Source organism: Schistocerca nitens, chromosome 3, assembly GCF_023898315.1.
Source record: "Schistocerca nitens isolate TAMUIC-IGC-003100 chromosome 3, iqSchNite1.1, whole genome shotgun sequence".
In the NCBI taxonomy this organism is placed as follows: Eukaryota; Metazoa; Arthropoda; class Insecta; order Orthoptera; family Acrididae; genus Schistocerca; species Schistocerca nitens.
Genome location: NC_064616.1, coordinates 562,265,821 through 562,289,993, shown reverse-complemented (window position 1 = coordinate 562,289,993; position 24,173 = coordinate 562,265,821). Strand labels below are relative to the sequence as shown.

General features: G+C 37.2%; 1 protein-coding gene across 2 annotated transcripts in view; it reads right to left on the bottom strand.

Annotated features, from left to right (window-relative positions):
* LOC126248470 (putative glutathione-specific gamma-glutamylcyclotransferase 2) overlaps positions 1–18,437 on the bottom strand; it is a 47,830-nt gene extending 29,393 nt beyond the window's left edge. Inside the window, exons 1-2 of one of the 2 annotated variants that reach the window (XM_049949482.1) lie at positions 18,157–18,437; positions 18,029–18,070 (exon numbers count right to left, since the gene is read on the bottom strand). In XM_049949482.1, the coding sequence (XP_049805439.1) occupies positions 18,029–18,070; positions 18,157–18,291 (177 nt within the window). In that variant the 5' untranslated portion in view covers positions 18,292–18,437. The remainder of the gene's footprint in view (positions 1–18,028; positions 18,071–18,156) is intronic. The other variant, XM_049949483.1, reaches the window with a different exon arrangement.
* Between the last annotated feature and the right edge of the window lie 5,736 nt (positions 18,438–24,173).

Genomic DNA, 24,173 nt, shown 5'->3' with positions numbered 1-24,173 from the left:
AACATACACTAAATGTCATCTTTGAGAGCATTTTAAAAAGTAAAAGGTTGACAAGTACACAAATATAAAATGAACAAACAGGAAAAACATTAACACTATACTCAAAACTATGCCTATGTAGCAGTTTATTTTACTTGGTTCCTTTATTTAAAACAAAAACACTACTTGATGAAACAACAATAAAATAAAAGAACTATGAATACAGTAAAATGGGGAATACGTAGGACCAGACCATGTGGGAAGTAATGAAAAACACAAATGATTATGTGAAGCTTAGGAGAGGGGAAGTGTTAAGCTGTGTCTCATCATTTAGGATTAGACCTGTACTGTCAGCTAGATGTTTGTTAATTTCCAGGGCTTCCAACAGAGTTTTTGGCCTTTGTTTGTACCAAAGCTGCATTCATGTTCAGCAGCCTAGTTGCTATGTCTCTGCCTGACTGACCAACTGTGATACGTTCTACATGTATATACAATGCAGACTGACAACAGTATTAAAAATGTCTCTGAAAACAAAATTTTTTAACATCAAGCATTAAATTATTTGTTAGGAATACTTTTCTGAAGACATTTGTATAGAGCATAACCACATACAGAAGTGAAACATTGACAGTAACTAGGTCAGGCAAGAAGAGAATAAAATCTTCTAAGATTGTTGAAAGTTGGTTGGGTATATCAAACCACTAACGAGGTACTGAACTGAACTGAGGGGGAAAAAGGAATCTATTGATGGACACACCCTGAGGCATTAAAAAAAACATCAATTTGGTAACAGAAGGGAGTGTAGAGCATAACAATTTTAGAGGAAGACCAAGATTTGAATACATTAAACAGGTTCAAATGGATGAAGGCTGCAGCAGTTATGCAGAGATAACAAGGCTCGCACAAGATGCACTAGCGTGGAGAGCTGCATCAAACCACTCTTCCAACTGAATATCACCAAAAGAATAAACAACAAATCTGATATTAACTGCAATTCAGTAGTTGCAGAACGTAAATATTTTAAGATCTGGGACATGTGACTAAATTTTAAGGTTCTTATCAAGAATTTATGAACTTTATATTGTAGGCATAATCCATATCAATCCAGGCAGTGGGGTCTAATTTCATAGCCTCAGATTTTATTGAATTCAACATATGTTGCAATTCTGCCCCAAGTAAGAAATTGTAAACTATCGTGAAGAGTCTGTCAATTGAGTTTTAGAGCTTCTTGTGGAAAGGACCGTGTTTGAAATGTGTTCTGACAGCTACCACACGAGAGTAAAATGTGTTGACTACCTGCACACCCATGAAAGAGTGATTTGGTTGGGAGTAAGTGTGCTCGTTTCAACACAATGTTTTGATGTTAAAATGTTTCCAGTGATGTCTTTCTGTGTTCTAAATTCTTTGACAGAATATCAACAATTTTAGTAACTGAACAAGTTGGTTGGTCGGTTGTCGGTGTTAGAGAGACCAAACTGCAGGGTCATCATCAAACTCTTCATCCTATATGTGTCAAACCAGGAATAACCATCAGAACAAGGATACGAAAGGCAAATCCTGGGAAGCAAAAAATATTAAAAATAGCAAACATAAAAGAGCAAAGAGAATAAAAAGATGTGAAGGCTAAGGTTCAGGTCAGACCACCGAGCAAGGGCTGCCATGGGACCCCTGTGCCAGAGCAGGCGAGGCCCCTCCAGCCCCTCAGGCGGCCAATGAGGCCGAAGTGCTCCACCTCACAGAGACGAGTAGAAATCACCTTCACACTGCTTTGTCATCGCCTGCTAGCACCAGAGGTAGCATTGTCAGGAAGGTTAAGAGATCACTGCAAAGCAACAAAATTTGGGCGGTCTAGAAGAATGTGGACTACAGCCGGGCATGCACTACATTGACAGCAAAATGGATCTTCAAGTCAGAGAATGTGCCTGTGGATCGCCCAAGTGTGACCAATGTGTAAACAAACGAAGGACAGTGGATTCCTGGTGAGAAGCATAAAGGGAAGACAGCCACTTGGTCATGGTATCCTTCATTGCCCTTGTTTGTTTGGGGAGTCCAAGGCAAACTATTCTGAGTTCCAGACATCCAACAATTGATGGCGTACAGTTGATTGAAGGCCCAGCTCTGGAACCACCATTTCCAAAATTTGCATCCTGGGATGCCAACTTTGCCAAGCAGTCAGCTTGTTGATTCTCTGAGACCCCAACATAGCCAAGTGTCCAAACAAAGACGACTGGCCATCCAGCTTGATGGAGGTCAGAAAGAAGATCCTGGACACTTGTGACTAGTGGGTGACAAGGATAGCACTGATCTATAGCCTGACGGTTGTTCAGGGAGCCACTGGTGATTAATAACATCTTGCCAACGCAAGAACGAGAATGGCTGAGGGCTCATTTGATTGCCACCAATTCAGCAGTTCATACACTGCATCCATTTTCCAAGGAACATAGTTCACTGCACCTTGCATGTGTGTATGCAAAACTGGTCCATCCATTGACCATGGAGCTGTCAGTGCATACCACTTCCGAACCTGGAAATGCATTAAGGACACTCAGGAACAAGTTTCAAAAGACCGTGCAATCAACTGAATCTTTCAGTGCAAAGGATAAAATGAGACAGATCTGAGATCGGGGTACACGCCATGGGTGTGTATGTGATTGCTCCCTCACGAGGAGATACTGGAGAAAGTGGGAGTTTACAGTAGATATACTGTAGTTAAACCACAATTGTGGCACCAGTTCTGGGTCTCTTTTGTAGAAAGGGGACTTCCCTATTAGGAAAAAGGACACGTTAGTTTTGATGCTTAGGGGAACTGTGAACATGTATAGCATAATTGAGTAGGTGTTGTTGGCACCTGGTCCATAGTGGAGGGACATCAGCCTCTGTGAGTAGGCTGTTCATAGGCTTAATTTGAAAGGCTCCTGTTATTACAAGTTGGACCTCACAGTGGTGTATTGGCTCCAGTGACCACAATGCTGAGGGTGATATGGAACCATATGCTAGACTCCCATGATCAAGACAGGATAGGATCAGTGGTTTCTCAAGCACAGAAGGGTAGTCTGGTTTTACTGGACAAGAAGTGTCCCATGGTGTGAATGGTGTAGCTATTGTATCTGCAGAGGAAGAATTACATTCCGTAAATCAGTCAACTTGAGGATACAAATTAGTTCTGTTAAGAAACCATACTCAGTGACATTAAGTCATAAACACTATGAGTCAAGAAACCACAGAAAAAATACTGAAGTGGTGGGGGGAGGCAGTGCTTCAAGTTTAGTTAACTTGTATTGAATGAACTTTTAAAGCAAGAAAGGAGAAATAATGTTTGGCCAACCAAGACCTCAGAAATGGCAGGAGAATATTCAGATTCACAACCTATAATGAGGGATATTTATGGCCTGCGGGTATGACTGTGACTAGTGGATTGCAGTTATACACATCAGTTATGAGTTAAATGAAATCATCATGAACTTTATGCTACCACATCGATCAGACGCTGGATATAGGTTTCCTGCTACAAGATAGCAACACCACCAGTGCTTACTTCTGGTTCACAGTGTTTTAAAGATTGTTGGTGCCTCATTTCCTATAGGTTTAAAAGGAAGGCATCACTGAATTTCAAGTGGAGATACTATGCAGATGAATACATTTTTAGTTCATTGAGTTGTTAACTTCAGTTGTAAGCAGTGTGCACAGATTGTGTGTGTGCTTTGGAATCTGTATGTTTTTGAAACTTGGATATATAGTTTGGCATTATTTAATACGTTTGAAAGCTGTGCCTATTACTCATTTCTTGGCAGACTTCAAGTCGATATTGTCTCTGGTCACTTGACAACACTTTTGGAATGAATTTTGTGGACACTCGACGTGTGTTCAGATCTTCAGTTGAAATTGACTGAACTGCACAGAAACCTAAATTAAGTCCATCAGCCATCTCCCTTATTGTATGTCTACGATCAGAGCGCACTAAGTTGCGAACTTACACAAAATTTTCATTCATTTTTGAAGTAGAAGGACGGCTGGACCACGGTTCATCTTCAAATGATTCGCGGCCATTTTTAAATCTGTTGAATCAGACAAAAACATTTGACTGGCTCATATAATTATCTTCAAAAGCTGTTTTTAGTAGTTCATAAGTCTCAGAAGCTGATTTCCCAGTTTTAAAACAAAATTTCACACAAACTCGTAGCTCCGTTTTTACATCCATTTTCACGCAGAGAGAATCCGGCAACAAGCCCTAACAGAGCTGCACTCAACCAGCTGCCACAATGAACTGAATACAGGAAACGCAGTTTCCTGTCAGAGGGCGTTCTAGGACATGGCAATGACTCACTCCCCAGCTTCCGTGTACCTTCCTGCCAAACCAGTAAACAGTAGTGGATCCATTCTTAAAACTTTCCAGGGTCATTCCATGTCAAGTCACCCAGGCCTTGACACCAACCATGTCAGATTTTGATGAAACTTGGTACAATTACTTCTTTTATCATCCTGAAAGCACTTGTAAAATTTTTTTGCTCTATCTCTTATAGTTTTTTTTTATAAATTTTTAAAGTTTTTAGATTTGGCGTTGTTTCAGCAGTCGGAAATTGTAACTTAACGTGTCTTCACAACTAAAAAAATTTGTATATTAAAGAATACTCAAGATATCAGTATGAAATTTTGGAATAAGTTTGTGTATTATATCTAAATGTTAAAAAACAAATTACCATAAAGATATATTAAAATCTTCCAAATGAAAAAAAATTACAAGTTTTTTATTTTTTTTTTTAGCTAACGGATGTTTAGTTTTACAAAAACTGCAATATCTAGAGTCTCAGACCTGATAGAAAGCTCAAATTTGTTTTAAAATACTCTTAATTGTATAGGCTATTAGATAAAAGAAAAATTATGTTGGCTTTTTAACCTGTTTAATAGTTATCTAATTTTTAAAATAATATTAATTATATTTTAAAAACAAAAAATACAAAGTGACTTAGACACCGAAAATAAGTTTTTGTCTTCTTGGAGTAGCAATGTACACTTGGATTTTGTTTTGTTACTCCTGTGTTTTGAAGTAAAAAATTATTACAGTGTTAAATAGTGCTTGGATAGTGTTTTATTAAGTTTATTCGAACTCTCCGTAAGTACTGTTACTTAGTTTACAGAGATTCTTTTCCAATATCCTATAAAAGTAACCAGAACAGTGATCAGACCAAAAGTGAAATCAGTATGTCAGATATTCAAACCTGTAGTGTAGGGTTATTTAAAAAATCTGACTGTTTCCAAACAACCTACACACCTTCAAAAAAGTTACAACCGGTATCAGAATAGAGTGAGGAAGAAAAAGATTTGATCCACTTACGATCTGGAATTAATCTGTGTGAATTTAAGAATATATGTTCACACCACAGCTACTACTTTTTAAACGTTTTTGAAAAGTATCAAACAACATGTGTAGCCCCACTAAAAAAACACAAAAAGCCCATCAAAAAAGCATTGAGAAATGTAGGCTTGGATCTTTCTAAACAATTACTGACAAAAAATATTAGCATAAAACCCGGACAAAAGCTTTGCTCAACATGCCGTAACTTTTGTGAGGAAAAATTAAGAATTGAAGTCAATGAAAGTGAAACAGATGATGAAGTCATGGTTGAATTAGAATCATTGGAATCCAGAAATGAATCCCTCGTACAAACAAACATTGCTCTTGATTATTTAGGTTAAACACCGATAAAGCTTCATGGCTTGTCAGAACAAAGTAAAGGGTCTTATTTTAAAAGGAAGGTTAGCAGTATTGAAAAGACTGCAAAAAAGGCGGTTTCAAAAGCATTAAAATATGATGCACCAAGTTCTGATGATGACGAAAAAGATAAAAGTGTGGTTGAGAAAGCAAAGGATTTTGATGTAATGATTTCTCTTATGAAAGAGAAGATTTCATCTGTTGGGAGGTCTAGGAAAATCCAGATTCTGACCTTGGCTCCCGATTCTTGGAGTCGAAATAAAGTGATGAAAGAATTTAATGTAAGTGAGTACATGGTGCGACAAGCTAGAAAGCTAAAATCTGAAAAGGGTATTTTGGAAACTCCTGGTCCAAAAAAAGGTAAAACTCTTTCTGAAAATACAGTAAGACTTGTAACAGATTTTTATGAAAAGGATGAAAGTTCCAGAGTGCTACCTGGAACGAAAGACAAAGTAAGTGTTCAAGAAAATGTGTACATGCAAAAAAGACTCATTTTGTGTAACTTGAGAGAACTCTATTATTATTTCAAATAGGAGAATCCCAAGGTAGAAGTAGGATTTTCAAAATTTTGTTTCTTGAGACCTAAATGGTGTATCCTTGCTGGTGCTGCAGGCACACACACTGTATGTGTATGCAGTATCCACCAGAATGTTAAACTATTACTGGATGCTGTGAAAATTTAAGAATCTTATAAATACCTAATTAAGATGCTTGTGTGCAACACAGAAAACCAAAACTGCATGCTACATCATTGCAACAGCTGTCCTGCAAATACTGCACTAACAGAGTGCTTAACTGAAAAACTAAGTGAATATTATGATTTAGAAGAAGAAATTGTAATCAGTCAGTGGGTTAACACAGACAGGGCAGAAATGATCAAACAGTCTATCAGTGTTGAAGACTACATTTCTTTATTGGTTAGGTCATGTGAAAAGCTCACCCCGAACTCGTTTATAGCAAAATCCCAATCAGCAGCCTTTAAAAGATTGAAAGAAGACCCACCACCCAAAACAGCAATTATTGTGATGGATTTCAGTGAAAATTATTCCTTTGTTATACAAAATGAGATCCAAAGTTACCACTGGAATAGAGGTGGTTGAACTCTACACCCAGTTGGAGTTTTTCTAAGAAATGAGGAAAACAATGTTTTTGTTTCCAACCACTGTTTTATTAGTGATGACGAAGAACATGACACTGGTTTTGTTAACTTTGTACAAAAAGAAATTACAAAGTCGCGCTGTCATTACATCATACTGACATTGACTCAGTTCACTACTTTACAGATGGTTGTGCTGGGCAGTACAAAACTGGAAACAGTTTTAAAAATTTGACTGAACACTTGAGAGACTAATTTGAAGGCCCAACACTCTTTTTTTGCAACAAGTCATGGGAAGTCAATTTGTGATGGCCTAGGAGGAACTATTAAAAGAATTTTAAGGAAAGCCAGTCTACAGCTTTCAGACAAAGAACAAATAATGACAGCAATCGATGTGTATAAGTTTTGTGAAAAAAAAATATTGAAAACATTCATTTTCACTTTATTGACAAAAAAGAAGCTGATTTGCTACGGTTAAAACTAGAAAAACGTTTTTCAGCAACCCGAACCATTCCTGGAACAAGAAGTTTTCATAACTTCAAACCACTTCCAACAACCAACCTTGAAATTAGAAGGACTACAGATAGTGTAAAACCCTCCTTAGTCTTTTCTTTCCATTCTTCTTCTGATTGGGTTCGTGTTGAACCATCCATAAATAGCTATGTGGCTGCAAATTATGATGGTAACTGGTACTTTGGACTGGTAAAAACAATATTCAATGATGAAGAAGATGCTGAAATTCTATTTCTACATCCTTCAGGACCTGCTGCATCATTTTATTGGCCTGAAAGAGAAGATTCCTGCATAGTGCCTTTGGAGCACATAGTCTGTGTAGTAGACGCACCTCAATCAAGTGGCACTGGGAGAATGTATTACTTCAAAAAAGACTGTATCAAAAGAACTGAAAGCTCTTGGATGAAGTGGAAAAACAGTTTGAATCAGCATTAATGTTTATTAAAAAGACAAAATTACTCAAAAAATTCAATGTTTCAAGCAATCAGTTGGGTTATACATAAGTGTTGTAAGTATCTTTGTACATAATTCTAATGTAATCTACTATAATTAATAAACATGTTAAAAAGCCATCATTATTTTTGTTTTATCAAATAGCCTATATGTTTAAGAGTAAATTAAAACAAATTTGAGCATTCTATCAGGTCTGAGACTCTAGATATTGCAATTCTTATAAAACAAAACATCCATAAAAAAAATACATATATTTTTTTTCATAGAAAATATTAATATATTTCAATAGCATTTTTATCTTCAAATATGTATAATAAATAAACTTGCTGCAAAAATTCATGATGTTATCTAAAAGAGTTTTTAAGATAAGCAAATTTAAAGTTTTGAATACAAATTAAATTGACCATTTCCGAAGGTTCAGAAAACGCAAAATATGAAAAATTTAAAAATTTATAAAAAAAAACTGTAAGAGATACAGCAAAAAAAAATTGGAGGTGTTGTCAGGATGGTATTAGAACCATTTGAGCCAAATTTCATGGAAATCTCAGGAGGTGGGTGTAAAATTTATTTTTTTATTGGGTGATTTGATATGGAATGACCCTCCAATCACACCTTGTATTCCTCTTTGTCGGAAAAGAAGGAACAGTATTTATTATTGTGTATGCTCATACAATACCAGTTCCAATTCATATGAAGTGGAGTCAATAAATAAACTCCACCCATTTATTTAACTAGCATCAATGTTTACAGTAAACTACGTTTTTCTGGACTAAAAATGACCCAAATTTGTTAAATAGGGTAATTACAGGTGATGAATCATGGCTATATGGATATGATCCTGAAACCAAAGTGCAGTCTTCGCTGTGCAAGACTCCAGGTCCACGACGACTGAAAAAAGCACGCCAAAGTCGGTCAAAGGTAAAGACAATGTTGGTGATTTTTTTCGATTCTACCGGTATAGTGCATCAGGAATTTACCCCTGGAGGACAGAAAATTAACCAGGAATACTACATGTGTGTCCTTGAGCGTTTGCGCAAAATGGTGCGGAAGAAAAGGCCTGCACTGTGGAAAGACAGGAGTTGGGTGCTACACCATGACAATAGGCTCATCGTGCCTTCTCCATCGAATTTTTGACCAAAATCAAAATTCCTGTGCTTCCACAACCACCATATTCCCGATTTGGCCACTGTGGGCTTCTACCTGTTTCCTAAACTGAAGTTTTCACTGAAAGGGAAGCTATTTGACTCGATTGAAGACATCCAGGCAAATATGGAAGGCGTCCTTAACACACTTCACGAAAAAAATTCCCAGGAATGTTTCCAAAAGTGGAAACACCGTTGAAGTCAGTGTGTTAAGTCACAAGGGAGATGCATCACAGTAGCACAGTACCACAATTGTACAATTACAAGCCCATTCTTAAAACTTTCCAATCACATCTCTTATATCCTTAACATAATGCATGGCAGTTAGCTACATTTACACTGTACAAGTAGGTGTGACACACATCATGAAAGGTACTTTTTATTTCTAAATCTACATCCACACTTGGCAAACCACTGTGCCGTGCATGGCACAGGGTACATCCCATTGTACTGGTTATTAGGGCTTTTCCCCCCATTCCACTTGCATACTGAGTGTGGGAAAAATGATTGTTTAAATGCCTCCGTGCATGCTGTAATTAATCTAATCTTACCCTCACGATCCATATGGGAACAGTATGTAAGGTATTTTAGTATATGCTAAGAGTCATTGCTTGAAGCCAGTTCTTTTAACTTGGTTAGTACACTTTGTTGGGATAATTTCAGTCTATCTTTAAGAGCTTGCCAGTTCAGTTCATCCAACAACTCAGTGACACACTCAAGAGTCAAACAAACCTGCGACTATGCATACTGCCCTTCTCTGTATACATTCAACGTTCCCTGCCAGCCCTATTTTGTGAGAGTCCCACACATGAGCAATATTCTAGCATGGGTCACACGAGTGATTTCACTTCCCTAGTATCCTAACAATAAACCAAAATCTGCTTCATGCTTTATCGGACTGAGCCTATGTGAGCGTTCCATTTCATCTCCCTACTAAGTGTTACACCAAAGTATTTATATGAGTTTACAGATTCTAACTATCAATCACTAATATTATATTCATAGGTTAGCATGTTTTGCGAAGTGCACAATTTTACATTTTTGAGCATTTAAAACAAGCTGCCAATCATTGCACCACTTCGAAATTTTATCAAAGTCTGACAATATTCATACAGAATATGAATAGCAAGGGACCGAACACACTTCCCTGCATTACACCCAAAGTTACTCTATGTCTGCTGATGACTCTCCATCCAAGATAGCATGCTGTGTCCTCCCTAACAAGAAATCCTCAATCCAGTTGAATATTTTGTGTGATACCCCCAAATGATTGGACTCTTCACATTAAGCGAAGGTATGGTACCGAGTCAAATGCTTTTCGGAAATCAAGAAATACAGCATCTACCTGGCTGCCTTGATCAATTGCTTTCGGCATGTCATGTGAGAGCGAGTTGGATTCCACATGATCTATTTTTTCAAAATCCATGCTGGTTGCTATAGAGGATGTCATCCTGTTCGAGATACCTAATTATGTCTGAGTTCAGAAAATAAGATTCAACAACAAATGGATGTCAAGTACAATCGATAGTAGTTCTGTGGATCACTTCTGCTATCCTTCTAGTAGACAGATGTGACCTGTGCTCTCTTCCAACTAAAGGCCCATGTTTGTTTAAGGAATCTGTGATGGATGATAGTTAATAGGGAGGTTAACTCAGCTGAAATCGGTGTACAGAACCTGATGGGGAGTCCATCAGGCCCCGCCACTTTGTTCAGTTTTAATGATTTCAGCTGCTTCTTGATGCCACTGACCATAATTTCTATTTCACTTATCTTTTCTGTGGCACAAGAGTTAAGTTGGGGCAATACTCCTGGGCCTCCCTTTGTATAGGAACATTTGAAATCAGAGTACGCATATATGATTTGTTTTGCTACTCTCAACTTCAGTTTCAGTCTCGTCCATGACTGACTGGGCACTAACTTTGAGGCCACAAGCAGCCTTTACACATGACCAGAACTTCTTTGGGTTTTGTGAAATATCGGACAATATTCTGCTATGGCAGTCTTTAAAGGCATCGCAAATTGCTCTTTTGACTGCCAAATGCTATATCTATAGCCCTACACTTTGTTTTATAATCTAGCAATTCAAGGTTACCAAGCTAATTGTTCTAAGTATGCATAAATAACAGAGCACTGACACTGCCTCACTATCCTGATTCACCTTTTTTTGGGATTAACCAAAATACTTCCATCAAAATGCCTGGATGGCTTCTCCAACAAGACCGTGACTAACCACTTATCCTTTTATTAAACATAGCTGTACAAATTTAAACTTATATATGACTCACAGGTTTTCCTTGTAATAAGATGATAAATCTTATCTCACTGTAAAATGGACACATGAACAAATAAAAGACTATAATACTCCAATTACACAGGAAGTATATTCAAGTTAATTGCTTGTTTGCCTATGGGGGAACTTGCGTCTAATTACATCTTCAGTCTGTATAGGGGACACTGCATGACGAGGTGAAAAATATTCAAAGACTCCACCCTGGAGTAAGATTTGAATTTTCTAAGCAGCTTGATATATAGACCTACAGATTTAAGTGCAGAGTTTATTACACTATCGCAAAGCCAGCATGTCTGATTATTCATGTTTCCTTTCTTTGTATACCCCTGATCTCTCTTGTCTGGCATGAAATTAGACTCTACAGCTATTTTCTCTGTCCATAACTGAATTTATTCACCTGTTGAATTTACTATCTCCCATTTCCCCACACTGTAACCTAAAAGTTGTTAAATGAAGTGAATACAAAATTATTATATTTCATTAATTGCATAACTTTTTTTACACTGATAGCTAATTAACAGTTATCGCATGTACCTGATACTTTGTTCAGATCTGAGTATCATTACAATTTTTTTGGATAATACCTTGAAATATTGTGGTACCTTTACATTTTGCCTACCAAGAATTAACCTCAAACGTCCCATACTAAATTCCCTCTCTAGTAGCAGCCAGATGGCAACTGTATTTTCTGAATAGATGAAGCCACTTAATTACTTCTACCTATAAAACTTTGGAGTACAGCGTTTGTGCAAGTTGAACACTGTATGTTCTTTGTTGTAGAATTCATGCTGCTTTGACAGACATGGAGGTGATTTTGTGCAAGATAGATCTCTATGCTCCAAACATGTCCTGGAGTTTTACTACAGAGGGAGGTGACTAATACATTAAAGTATTTCAGTTCATCTAATCTGCCACTTGTCCTGTACATGGATCTACCCAGTGCTCTCTCCAGTAACTGGAAACAGTCTTCTGGTCAAAGGGATCTGAGGCAAAAACAGTTTGAGTGGTGATGATTCAAAGTCCCTGTAGAAGCTGACAGACTATGTTGCATCTTAGTGTCTTCTAGAATTTGAGATTTCAGCAGCATTTGCAGTGTTACAGGATCTGAATGGTGACCAGATTCTTAAATTTTCTTTTTCGAAGGAACACTTTAATACAATTCACAATTTCAGACCTTGCCAACAACATGCATATAGATATTATCTTTCGTCCTTCATACATATGACAAATTCCTTGTAGATCAAAAAGTGGCCTGTGAGCTTCATGCACTGTCCTCCTGGTAATAAAACATCAACTTCTCTGCATTTTGTACTTCACTTTGAAATTAGACTCCCAGATAAAAGACTAGGTATGCCAAAGCCAATTTCTAAAAATCTCTAATAATTCTTTCACTTTTTTAAAAGAGTTAAATTTATTTGCCCAAATGTGAGCCACAACTTCTCTGCATGCTTAAACTTTCTGGCAGATTAAATCTGTGTGCCAGATGGGGACTTTAACCTCAGACCTTTGCCTTTCACCAGAAAGTGCTCTACAAAACTGGGCTACTGAAGAGCAACTCTTGACGCACCCTCACACCTTCACTTCTGCTCGTCTACCATTTCCTGCTTCCAAACTTCACAGAAGTTGTTCTGCGAAACTTGCAGGACTAGCACTCCAGGCTGTTGCTTAGTGATGTCTCCACAATATCCTTTCTTCCAGGAGTGCTAATCCTTAAAGTTTCACAGGAAAATTTCAGTAAAACATAGAAGATGGGAGATGATATACTAGGGGACGTGAAGCTGTGAGGACAGGTTGTGAGTTGTACTTAGGTTAATCAGTTGGCACAGCACTTATTCGCAAAAGGCAAGAGTCCCGGGCTGGAGTCATGATCCAGCACAAAGTTTTAATCTGCCAGGAAGTTTCATAATAGCACCACTTCACTGCAGAGTGAAATTTTCATTCTCTCTACATGTTCTTTCCGAAATTAAATTATATTTTAGCCCTTGTGTGTGAAACACATTGACATCTTTAAGATATAACTTACAGAAGATGTATAGCTTCCTGTCCATTTTCATAACTATCCCATTAGTGATCAATGTTTCTAAAAACAATTTCTGGTTTCTAACTCTGCTACAAAAAAATCCTGAAATGCTTGTATCAGTTTGTTGATGACAAAACCAATCCATCTTGAGGGCAAGTGTAAAGTACCTGTTCTATATAGTTTAACTTCAAGCCTACAATATAGTTTTGTACTGTCCGAGACCTAAGAAATTTTAAAATCATTTGTTACGTTAAATATTAATTTCTGAGATACACAAAAATAATCTTTAAGGCTTTGTCACTATTAGGTGAACATGATTGCTAGTAAAGGATCCAACGAACTGAAAATTAACATTGCTCAAAACAGGTCAAATATATGTTCTGTTTGCCGGCAGGTGTGGCCGAGCGGTTCTAGGCGCTTCAGTCTGAAACCGCGCGACCGCTACAGTCGCAGGTTCAAATCCTGTCTCAGGCATGGATGTGTGTGATGTCCTTAGGTTGGTTAGGTGTAAGTAGCTCTAAGTTCTAGGGAACTGATGACCTCAGATGTTAAATCCCATCATGCTCAGATGGTGCTCAAATGGTCCCCCTCCCATACCATGCAGCTTACTTTTTCATTAAACATTTTGCAAATAGCAACATTATAAATGAGGTAACAATGAGTTTGGCTGAGCTGAAGTAGAATGGACGTTTACTGAAAATGAAACTAGAGCTAGCACACATGCTCATGCCTGAAACAACAGAAGTTGACATTTAGGAAGTGTTAATTCCCACCTCTCTTGTGAAGGAAAGCAACAAAAATATTAGTAAGACTACTTTCATTAAACAGACCAAAAAGAGCTGGTGAAATGCTTGCACTTCTGTACTGACAACAGACAGTAACCACGATATCCATAATCTCAGAAAAACTTTAATTCTGCAATTACAAGAAAAAAAAGATTCACTGAAAATTGCTTGGAGTTGCTAATAAACTACTGATTTCATTTAGCAACACTTGAGGCTGAATGCTAGTGGTGTGAGCAGTATAATGAATTTTGGTAAAATGTGTAAATATATTTCACCACCCCCCTCCATTGCACAACTTAGTTTCATGTTCCATGGACTCCCTTCTTGTGCTAAACACAACCTTAATATAGAGTCGGGAATATATATTTTTTTCTTCTAGCATTGTAATTATGCAAAAAACTGTTCCTTTTGAACTATAATGCATTATTTAAACAAACTTCATGTTCGAATAAATATACTGTGAAGCAGTAGTCGGTACCTAACTCCTTAACCAATTACAATACCTCCTCAGGCACGATATCTATACAATGAGCATGGGTCAGCACTATGTATTATTCTTACTGCACATTTCTGAGCAATAAATACTTTCTTAAAGATGATTTACTGCAGAACGTCACTTCCTATGACATTACTGAATGAAAATAACCAGGATATGTCAAACTTATTGATTTGATTCTCACATGATTTGAACTGTAAATGTGGCTCAGTCGCATTGTTTTAGATGTTTCATTCTTCCCTCCCCCTCCCAGGTTAAGCTCTTAACAAGGAGACCTAAAAATTTGAAGTTCCTGCCCTTGTTATTTACTTATCACGAGTTCCACTTATCATTTATGTATACTGCTACAGGTCTTTGAAACAGAGAGACAAGAGACCATTACTGACAATCACTCAATAATACTTTCAAGAACAGTATTTAGCTTTTCTTCTGTTGCTGTATGTATGTCTGGATTTCTTACATCCACAAAAAGAACTAAGTCTGCCTTGGGGAACATCAGTGATTTCTCCCCAGTCAGAAGGGTCTCCACTGCTTACATTCATTGAATTGTTAAGTGCAACTTTCTGAATTATTTTGGTTCAATATGAAATCCATTGGTTTGCTATATAATTAATTATAGAAAATCTCAGTTTATCTACGAGAACATTATGATTCAAATGGTCAAATGCCTTAGCTAGGGCACAGTAAACACCAAATTATGCTATTATGTTATTTCATTCTTGTAAAATTTGGTGAGTGAATGTGTAAATGACATTCCCAGCTGAGCAAGTTTTGAAATCCCACCTGTGATTTACTAGTGATAATATTGTTGCTTAGGTGGGATACTATTATGAGGATCATTTAGTAAGTAATGCAACACATTTTTTTTTCCTGAAAGTAGATTGGTTTTATTCAGGATTCCAGTACACCATATTACTGCCCACTCTTCTGGCTACAAAATTCTATTTTCCAACATTATCTCCGTTCAATGCAACGGGCTTACGCCACCTTACTGAGATGGCCCGTATGGTACCACTCTACTGGTTGACGTCTTTGCTGCATCAATAACCTCTCCATCATCCACATACTACTTGTCATGGAGTGCGCCCTACACTGGGCAAACAGAAGTTGAAAGGTGTGAAACCTGGGCTGTAAGCTGAATGAGGAAGAACAGTCCAATGAAATTCTGAGAGCTCCTCTCAGGTGTGCAGACTTTTATGAGGCCTCGGTTGTCGTGGAGAAGTTTGTATGCATTTTTGAGGCAATGAATAAGTTGAAGTGCAACACTTGAAGAGTCTCTGCTGTGTTCAGCCAAACAGCACATGGGAGATTGGACAGGTTTGCACGGCCTTGTTGCTATGATGACAGTTGCCTTGCCCAATGACTCATCATGCTTTTGTTCACTGCCAGGTCTCCATAAACATTTTGCAAGTGCCTATGAATATCTGTGATGCTATGGTTTTCGACCTAAAGAAGCTCAATGGCAGTGCTTTGCTGGGAACTCACCTCCGTTACAGATGCAATTTTAAAGGCTACTTGTAGCGCTGCCAACTTTTGGAACTTCATGAAACTATAGGGGTTGAAGCTTTAACATTCCATGATGTCCCACAATAAATTCTACATTTTATCAGCCAAAATTAGTCACGAAAAAGGACACATTGCATTGCTTATTTAACACACCTCGTAGAATACATCACCTTCTCAAAAATTTTGGTAAATGTCATCAGCGATAACCCATTCTTAATTGATGCCTCTCATATCACATTTCTTATAGAGGGGTTTAACAACTGAGTATTGCACTCTCTCTGGAAGAATGCCCTGAGTTAGTGACAGATTACACGTTTCAGTGCTTATCAGAGGGGGCTAAGTACTCAGAGAAACACCATCCAATCCCGATAAGCTTTCATTTTTCAGAGAATGTTATTTCCTTAAATAAAATTCAGAGGAAGTGTTCGAGACATCCATATCATCGTATTTTATGAGGAGTTACTTTTTCAAGATACTGCTTTGATTTTTTTCTTTAACTATTTGTCCCTATATTTTCTACTATATTTAAGAATTGGTTATTGGACATACCTGCTACCTGTGGCTGATCATTCATATTTCAATAAATAGCAATGTTATCCTCCTTTCTGTGGCCTGTTGCCCCATATCTCTTCACAACATTCCATATACAAGATGTCCAAGAGGAATTATTCATATTTAGGGATAAGGAGGGAACTATCATCCGAAGCAAAAAAGTCTTGTACACATATGTTCTAAAATGCACACCTCAGGAGCTATGAGCACTTGTTCAGAAGAAGACAAATGTTTCACAGTAACAAAAATGAAAAAGTGCTCATAGGTCTTTAAGTACACACCTCACAGGCCACATTTACTGGACATTTTTTTCCTTCTTATTTTGGTCCATACTAATACCTCTCAAAGTATGGAAAGCAAAAATCCTGCAGTAGGAGAGATTTGTTTCACAGTAGTTAAAATTTAGTGCTCATCGCTCTTAAGCCATGCACTTTAGAGCAGTTTTTAATAGATTTTCTGGTTCATATAATCATTCCTATCTTATCTCTCAATACTGACCATTCCAGCAGGGACACCTTGTAGATTTAAGTCAGTTTTTGGAATAACTGATTTTTTACATTCTTAATATTCTTTGATTTTCTTAAAATAACTTTCTTAGTAATTTCAAGCACTTTTTGCAGTGCAAAACTTTTATAGGATCTACACTTGTTCTTACAAATACATTTTTTTCCTTTCAAAATATACTTTCATCCATCTAGCGAGTCATGGTTTTATACATGCGGTTTAATGTCACTTCAGTTTAATTTATGAGGAAATTCATTTCCAAATAATATGAATTTGTTGTGGAATAAATAAAATTTTGTTACCATTTTGTTCCTTATAAATTCCATTCCAGCTCATCTCTTGTAAGTTAGTCTTGAAAACATTTCGGCTGGAGTCATTTATTATTGTAACTAATTTCCACCAAGGAGTATAAATACTGTAATGCAAATTTTTCCGAACTCTGCATCTTGATCAAAGAGAGCATTTGCTACTGGGTATACAATTACTTTTTAGCCTTAAGCTTCATCAAACATTATCCATTAGGGTCCTGCTATCTATATCCACCCGTGTTTGAAAACTAATTATTGAGATCAAATTGCAGGCTCCAATTAAGGTTTCGAGATCTTTTTCCTATCAGAATCCTCTACAAATTCCACACTGAAATCTCCACACACTATTGACTTCTTACTGCTGTCTGACACACAGCACTGTACGAAAATCATACGCCTCATACAGTTTCCCCAGTGGGAATTTATGTTCAACTGAAAGTGGTACTATTTCCCAGTATTAATTCGCAAGCACTCATTTCTACGTGCTGACCACTGTTCTGTCTTAAATATGAAACAACTCCTTTTTTCATATCAGTTTCACATGAGTGAGATGTTAAGTGCGTAATCTTTTACATTTACTTTCTCTAACCATGAAACTGTAAACATGGAAAGTAAAATACAATGCAAAATTTGAGACACGTAATGTGATTTGCAACAGTGCGTTGAAAACTTACTTTTGGGTTCTGCGTCGAGATCAAAGTGACCACACGACCAGGCTGAAAAATGTTTCAATAGCACACATCATTCCCATGTATCGAAGAGAATAAACACAAGAAATTTATGTACACAGTTAACACAGTACCCTGCCGGGAACTCCTCTGTGATCCTCACTTGCCTGCCAAAACCTTCTTACATAGCCTGTAACAAAGCCCGGAATTTTTTGCACGTAGGGAAAGTCTGCTTTCCACATTAATGAACCATATCCAAAGATAAACATGTTGTAATGGCTACAATTGATGTATACAGATAATCAAGACAGAAGTTTGAACCCTCTACAATAACTACGTCCTTCGTGAAACCGAGTACACTGTGCTTTGCCATATAATGCGCTCTCGCCGCTCTGCATTCTGCACCACCACGCAAACTGTGGTACAATACAGTGCTCTTCGATTCACAGATATGTCACAGCGTTGTGTCGTAGGCATATCTTCGATTTTTGCAGATGCAACAATACTCCCGCCCTCGTTAGAAACAGGAAAGTTAAGCTCCGGTGGCTGAATACATGTGAAAATTGAATTTTAATTCGAATGGTATCCTACGGTAAGTAATTGTTATTACGGTGTAAATGAACTGATGATCTACAGTAGCCGTATCTGTCCACTTAGATGACTTTTCAGATTTGACAGTAATCACGAAAACTTATGTATCTATAAACAATACAGATTCTCATAAAATCACAAAATCAAACAGTTTGCTCGGTGTTTTAGTTTTGATTTATCATAATTGATTCAGGGATCTTTGATCATTGTACACACGATCGTCGTCCTTACTGTCTACAAAGTAAATAACACACAGTGCGATGTAAGCTGATAATAATAAACAAAATGGTAAAGATAACATCCAGTATAGGTTAATTAGTTAGTTAATCGCTTGTACCGTAGATCAAATCAGCGATAAACGTTACGATATGGAAAACAGAGGAATAGCAAAAGGGTGGAGGGTGCTGCGGCCCACACCTGGTACCAGCTCCATGAAGGTGGCAAAATTTGCTAGGTTCTGTGGCACGTGTTGTCAAAATATCTGTTTCGTCCTTTCATCCCTGACAATTACGGGAGTGGGTGGGCATCTATAGAGGTTATGGACTGAGCCTGACCCCTTTCTATGTGTGCATGTTAACGCTAAAATAGTGCCTAATACTAACAGTGTGTTTTCTTTTATAGTTGTATTTCTGAAATACTGTAATCGGAGTCATTGTTGGAATTATTGTTTCACGTTAATCTGCCATTATGATGGGTCTAACCCGACGCGACTTTGACATTCTTCTACTGTCGTGCATGATCCGACAGGAGTGAGTGCTTTCTTCCGCAAGGTATAGCTTACAGAAGACCGAATAAAATATTTATTCATCTGTACATAAGAAAATGGAATTATTTATGAGTGTTTTCTGCATGTGATTTTTACTTGTCTTAATCGTAAGGAAGGTGACAAGGAGTTTCTTTTTTCTTGGTGGGAAATACTTGCAAATTCTTGTAAAATTAGTTTGCTATGATGACGATGATGAATTAATGAGATATTTTTTGAGATTAAACATGATAACGTTTACAAAAGTGAATACGATACCTATTCAGATATTACTGCTACTTCTATTGTTGAAACGGGCACTACCAAAAATGGTTCGATTTTTTGTGATTTGAAAGGTATAACCAAATGAAAGAAGCAGCGATTTAACCAAAGGAGCCCTGCTACAAAACACAATATTAGTATCACTCACTGGCCTAGAAACTAAATGACCATGTGCTCAGATGTGCAAAATCAGGACCCTACAGTAAAAGTAGTCCAACATAAACCCAAGGTTGTTTTCTGTTTTTGTTACCAGCATGACACATTATATTGTATATGTAAGAATAATAAATTGAAAATTACAGTAAAATACAATGTGGGTTAATTATTTAATGCAACTGTGGCGTCAAATAGTGGCATCAGTTGGTACCTACATATTAATTACATGCTTATGAGATGAAGAAATCCGCCTATTGTTTGCCATTCGTGAATTTTTGACCATCATAGCAAAACAATACATGAAAGCATTTGCTTCTGCAGAATATCTGATGACTGCTAAGTAGATCGTTCCATTTCAGAAACGTTGCTCATTTAACCAGTATTAATCTAAAAATACAAAGAAATTAGGAATAAAAGGTGGCTGTTATAGAAGAATAAAGAAATTTCGAATTACCCACGTTTGAGGTGTATGAGGAATGCAGTCTGGTGGTTCGTTTGGGGAATGTCACCATATTTCAGATGTTCTTAAATGTCATGTTGCTCACGTAAAAGACTCAGGGAGAAACATATCCATTGACAACTAGCACACCCGTCTCCCATTTGCCAGAACCTTGATCGACTTGGAACTGACTTCAGTGAGATTATGCAAAGGTAAACTTGAAATTCTTACTGAACTCCTGCCCAATGGACATAGGGATGTTGACTTCAGGTTTGCTTGGTTTTACAATATAAATGTGTTTGGTGTTTTATGTTCTGAGGTAGTCTCACTGATACTTTCTAATATGAGCAATGCAAATTGATGACAACATGCATGAAAATGAAAGTACCGCTCTATAACTGCCCTAAATCAGGACAGAAAAGAGCAAACATCTCTGCAATAGCCATATATCTCATATTATTACAGAAAATGAAATTGTTTCCGATGGGTAGAGAAATAGAAGCACCAAATCCAGCAGCAGTAGGAGGAGCAATATTGCACAAAATGAAGAGAAATTACATCTTCCCTAGCACAGACGTTATCTAGCATTAGACATATTTTCCTCAAGAAGGAGGAAAAATGTCGTAATTAAGTTGAAAATAAAAAGGATACACAAGAACTTTCAATCAAATCAGTACAGTCGTTTTATTTATATTATGTATCTATTTTTCTGATAAGTATGATGTGAAATCTATGGAACTCTGCATGAAACAGAATGATACTGATAGTAGAAACAGGGAAAACAATATTTTTTGCAACATACAGCACAATGAATGAGTGCACAGTTTTTGCATGTGCATGGTTCTTTTAATGTGTCATTGAAAAACAAACTTGATGTACATTCATAAACGGTTCTTGATCAACTCTCGATTTCGTGGGCATTGGTGCAGATAATTGATCTACGAATGACTGAATTTTTATTCAGTCTTCTGTAGAAACTACCTCTCTTTCGTGTTTGACGATATACATGCAATTTTGTAGTCTTTTATAAGGTTCTTTGACGGCGTTAAAAATAAACGCCGCAAGGCTGCACCAGCGGAGTATATTTTCAAGAAATTTCTTCAGTACTGCACATTGGCAGTAGGATGCTGAAAGACAACATCCGACGCCAATGCCTCTCCATAACTCCGGACATACTTTACAGTGTTGTTCACAACATTATTCCTCGACTACAGCTATTGTTGAGGAATGATGGTGGACATATTGAGCATTTCCTGTAAAGAACATCATCTTTGCCTTGTCTTACTTTGTTATGCTAATTCTTGCTATTCTGATCAGATGAAGCGCCGTCTGTCGGACATTTTTTTAACTTTTGTATTTTTTTGGTTCTAATAAAACCCCACGTCATTCCAAGAATGTGTGTCAATTTTTACCTCTCTATCTACATTATTCTGTGCTGTATTAAGTTTTCAAATTTATGCTGTCTTTTTGATCACCCAGTATTATGGAGTGCTCGATATGAAGCCTTTAAGCCTGTCTTTCAGTACTTTAAAAATATTATCGACGCCACAGAAGATGTGTCTGCTTGTTTCAACACCATGGATACCAGGGGGACTGCTCTAACTCTGTTGCTAGCATTGCGTGATTTCTTGTTTCTGCATTTTTTTTTTTTTGTCCATGGTGTAGTGTCGTAAAATGCTCAGAAGGATTTACACACTCTTGGGTTCAGTTTCAGAATACTTATTACTAAGAAGAGAAGTCCAAAGCTCTTTTTGAAAGACAAGAGAAATTATCTTGTTGACAAATCACTTCGATCTGCGAAGAAAACTTGTGATGACATGGGCATTCCTGTGGAAAAAAATTAGAAACATAAGGAAGAAAAAAGGCATGCTTGGAGGGAAGACAGGAGACAAGACATTGACTTTGTACCAAGAACTGAGATGGTCCATGTTAGAGTGCATTTGAGGATTCTACAAAACATTGAGAGACGTTACAGAAACATGGGATGTATATCAGATCATTTCACTGCTTCAGAGCCCATAAATCTGATTAAAACCGCAGAAATGGAACTTCCCACCATTGTAAAAAGTTTATTTGACAATTCGGTTGAGATTTCTGAAGATGATACTGTTGCAGAAATTGCAGCCTGAGAAGATTTCTGCCAGATGCCAAAGTTTCAAAAGAAGACTCTCTAGGTTAAACATCTTTAAGATTCTTACAGTTTATTGTTGTATATGAATTTCCTGAATCTGTTCCCAGCCTCACTTTGATAAGATTTTTCTCAACTATGTGTTTCAGTAGCATCAGGTGAAAGGAGTTTTTTAAAACTCAGACTAATTAAGAATCATATTAAGTCTACTATAAGTCTAGCAAGACTTTCTAATTTGTCAGTTTTTCTAGTCAAAAATAGTGTAGGTAAAGGTATTGATTTTGATGATGCTATATCAAAATTTGCTGCAGATAAAGTTAGAAAGAAGAGATTCTAAGCTACAAGTTTGTCACCTATCACTAAGAAGATCTTTGGTTGTTGGTTCTGCTTCATTAATAATCAGTTAAACTATGTTACTCATAAAAATAAGCTGTACTTGCTTATTTCAATTCATTAAACTGTTACAAAATAGTTAACATTTTATTTTGCTCGCTTAAAACAACTTGAGTAATAAAGTTGCTCCTTCTTCCCCAAAAAATCATTTGATATTTTTGTGGGGTTGGTGGGAGTGCGGATTGAGAAGTTAAAATACTCTACTGGCTGCCAAATTACCGAGCTATGCCAATGATGGAACATAAGATATGAAACTTTAAAGACAACATGGAAAATGTAAGATTTTCTTTGTTCAGTTCAAGATTCTTTCAACTGTTCTGTGTGAAGAAACTGCAAAAAGTAGGAAACTTAAAAAGATGAGACCTAGATAAACTGAAAGAACCAGAGGTTGTAGAGAGTTTCAGAGAGAGCATTAGGAATGGTTGACAAGAATGGGGGAAAGCAATAAAGTAGAAGAAGAATGGGTAGCTTTGAGAGGTGAAATAGTGAAGGTACCAGAGGATCAAGTAGGTAAAAAGACGAGGGGTAGTAGAAATCCTTGGGTAACAGAAGAGATATTGAATTTAATTGATGAAAGGGGAAAATATAAAAGTGCAGTAAATGAAACAGGCAAAAAGGAATGTTGTTCTTATAGTGGTCTTCAGTCATGAGAGTGGTTTAATGCAGCTCTCCATGCTACTCTGTCCTGAGCAAGCTTCTTTATCTCCCAGTACCTACTGCAACCTACATCCTTCTGAATCTGCTTGGTGTATTCATCTCTTGGTCTCCCTCTACGAATTTTACCCTCCACGCTGCTCTCCAATACTAAAATGATGATCCCTTGATGCCTCAGAACATGTCCTACCAACCGATCCCTTCTTCTAGCCAAGTTTTGCCACAAACTTCTCTTCTCCCCATTTCTATTCAATACCTCCTCATTAGTTATGTGATCTACCCATCTAACCTTCAGCATTCTTCTGTAGCACCACATTTCGAAAGCTTCTATTCTCTTCTTGTCTAAACTATTTATCGTCCATGTTTCACTTCCATACATGGCTACACTCCATACAAATACTTTCAGAAACGACTTCCTCACACTCAAATCTATACTCGATGTTAACAAATTTCTCTTCTTCAGAAACGCTTTCCTTGCCATTGCCAGTCTGCATTTTATATCCTCTCTACTTCGACCATCATCAGTTATTTTTCTCCCCAAATAGCAAAACTCCTTTACTACTTCAAGCGTCTCATTTCCTAATCAAATTCCCTCAGCATCACCTGACTTAATTCGACTACATTCCATTATCCTCATTTTGCTTTTGTTTATGTTCATCTTATATCCTCCTTTCAAGACACTATCCATTCCGTTCAACTGCTCTTCCAAGTCCTTTGCTGTCTCTGAGAAAATTACAATGTCATCGGCGAACCTCGAAGTTTTTTT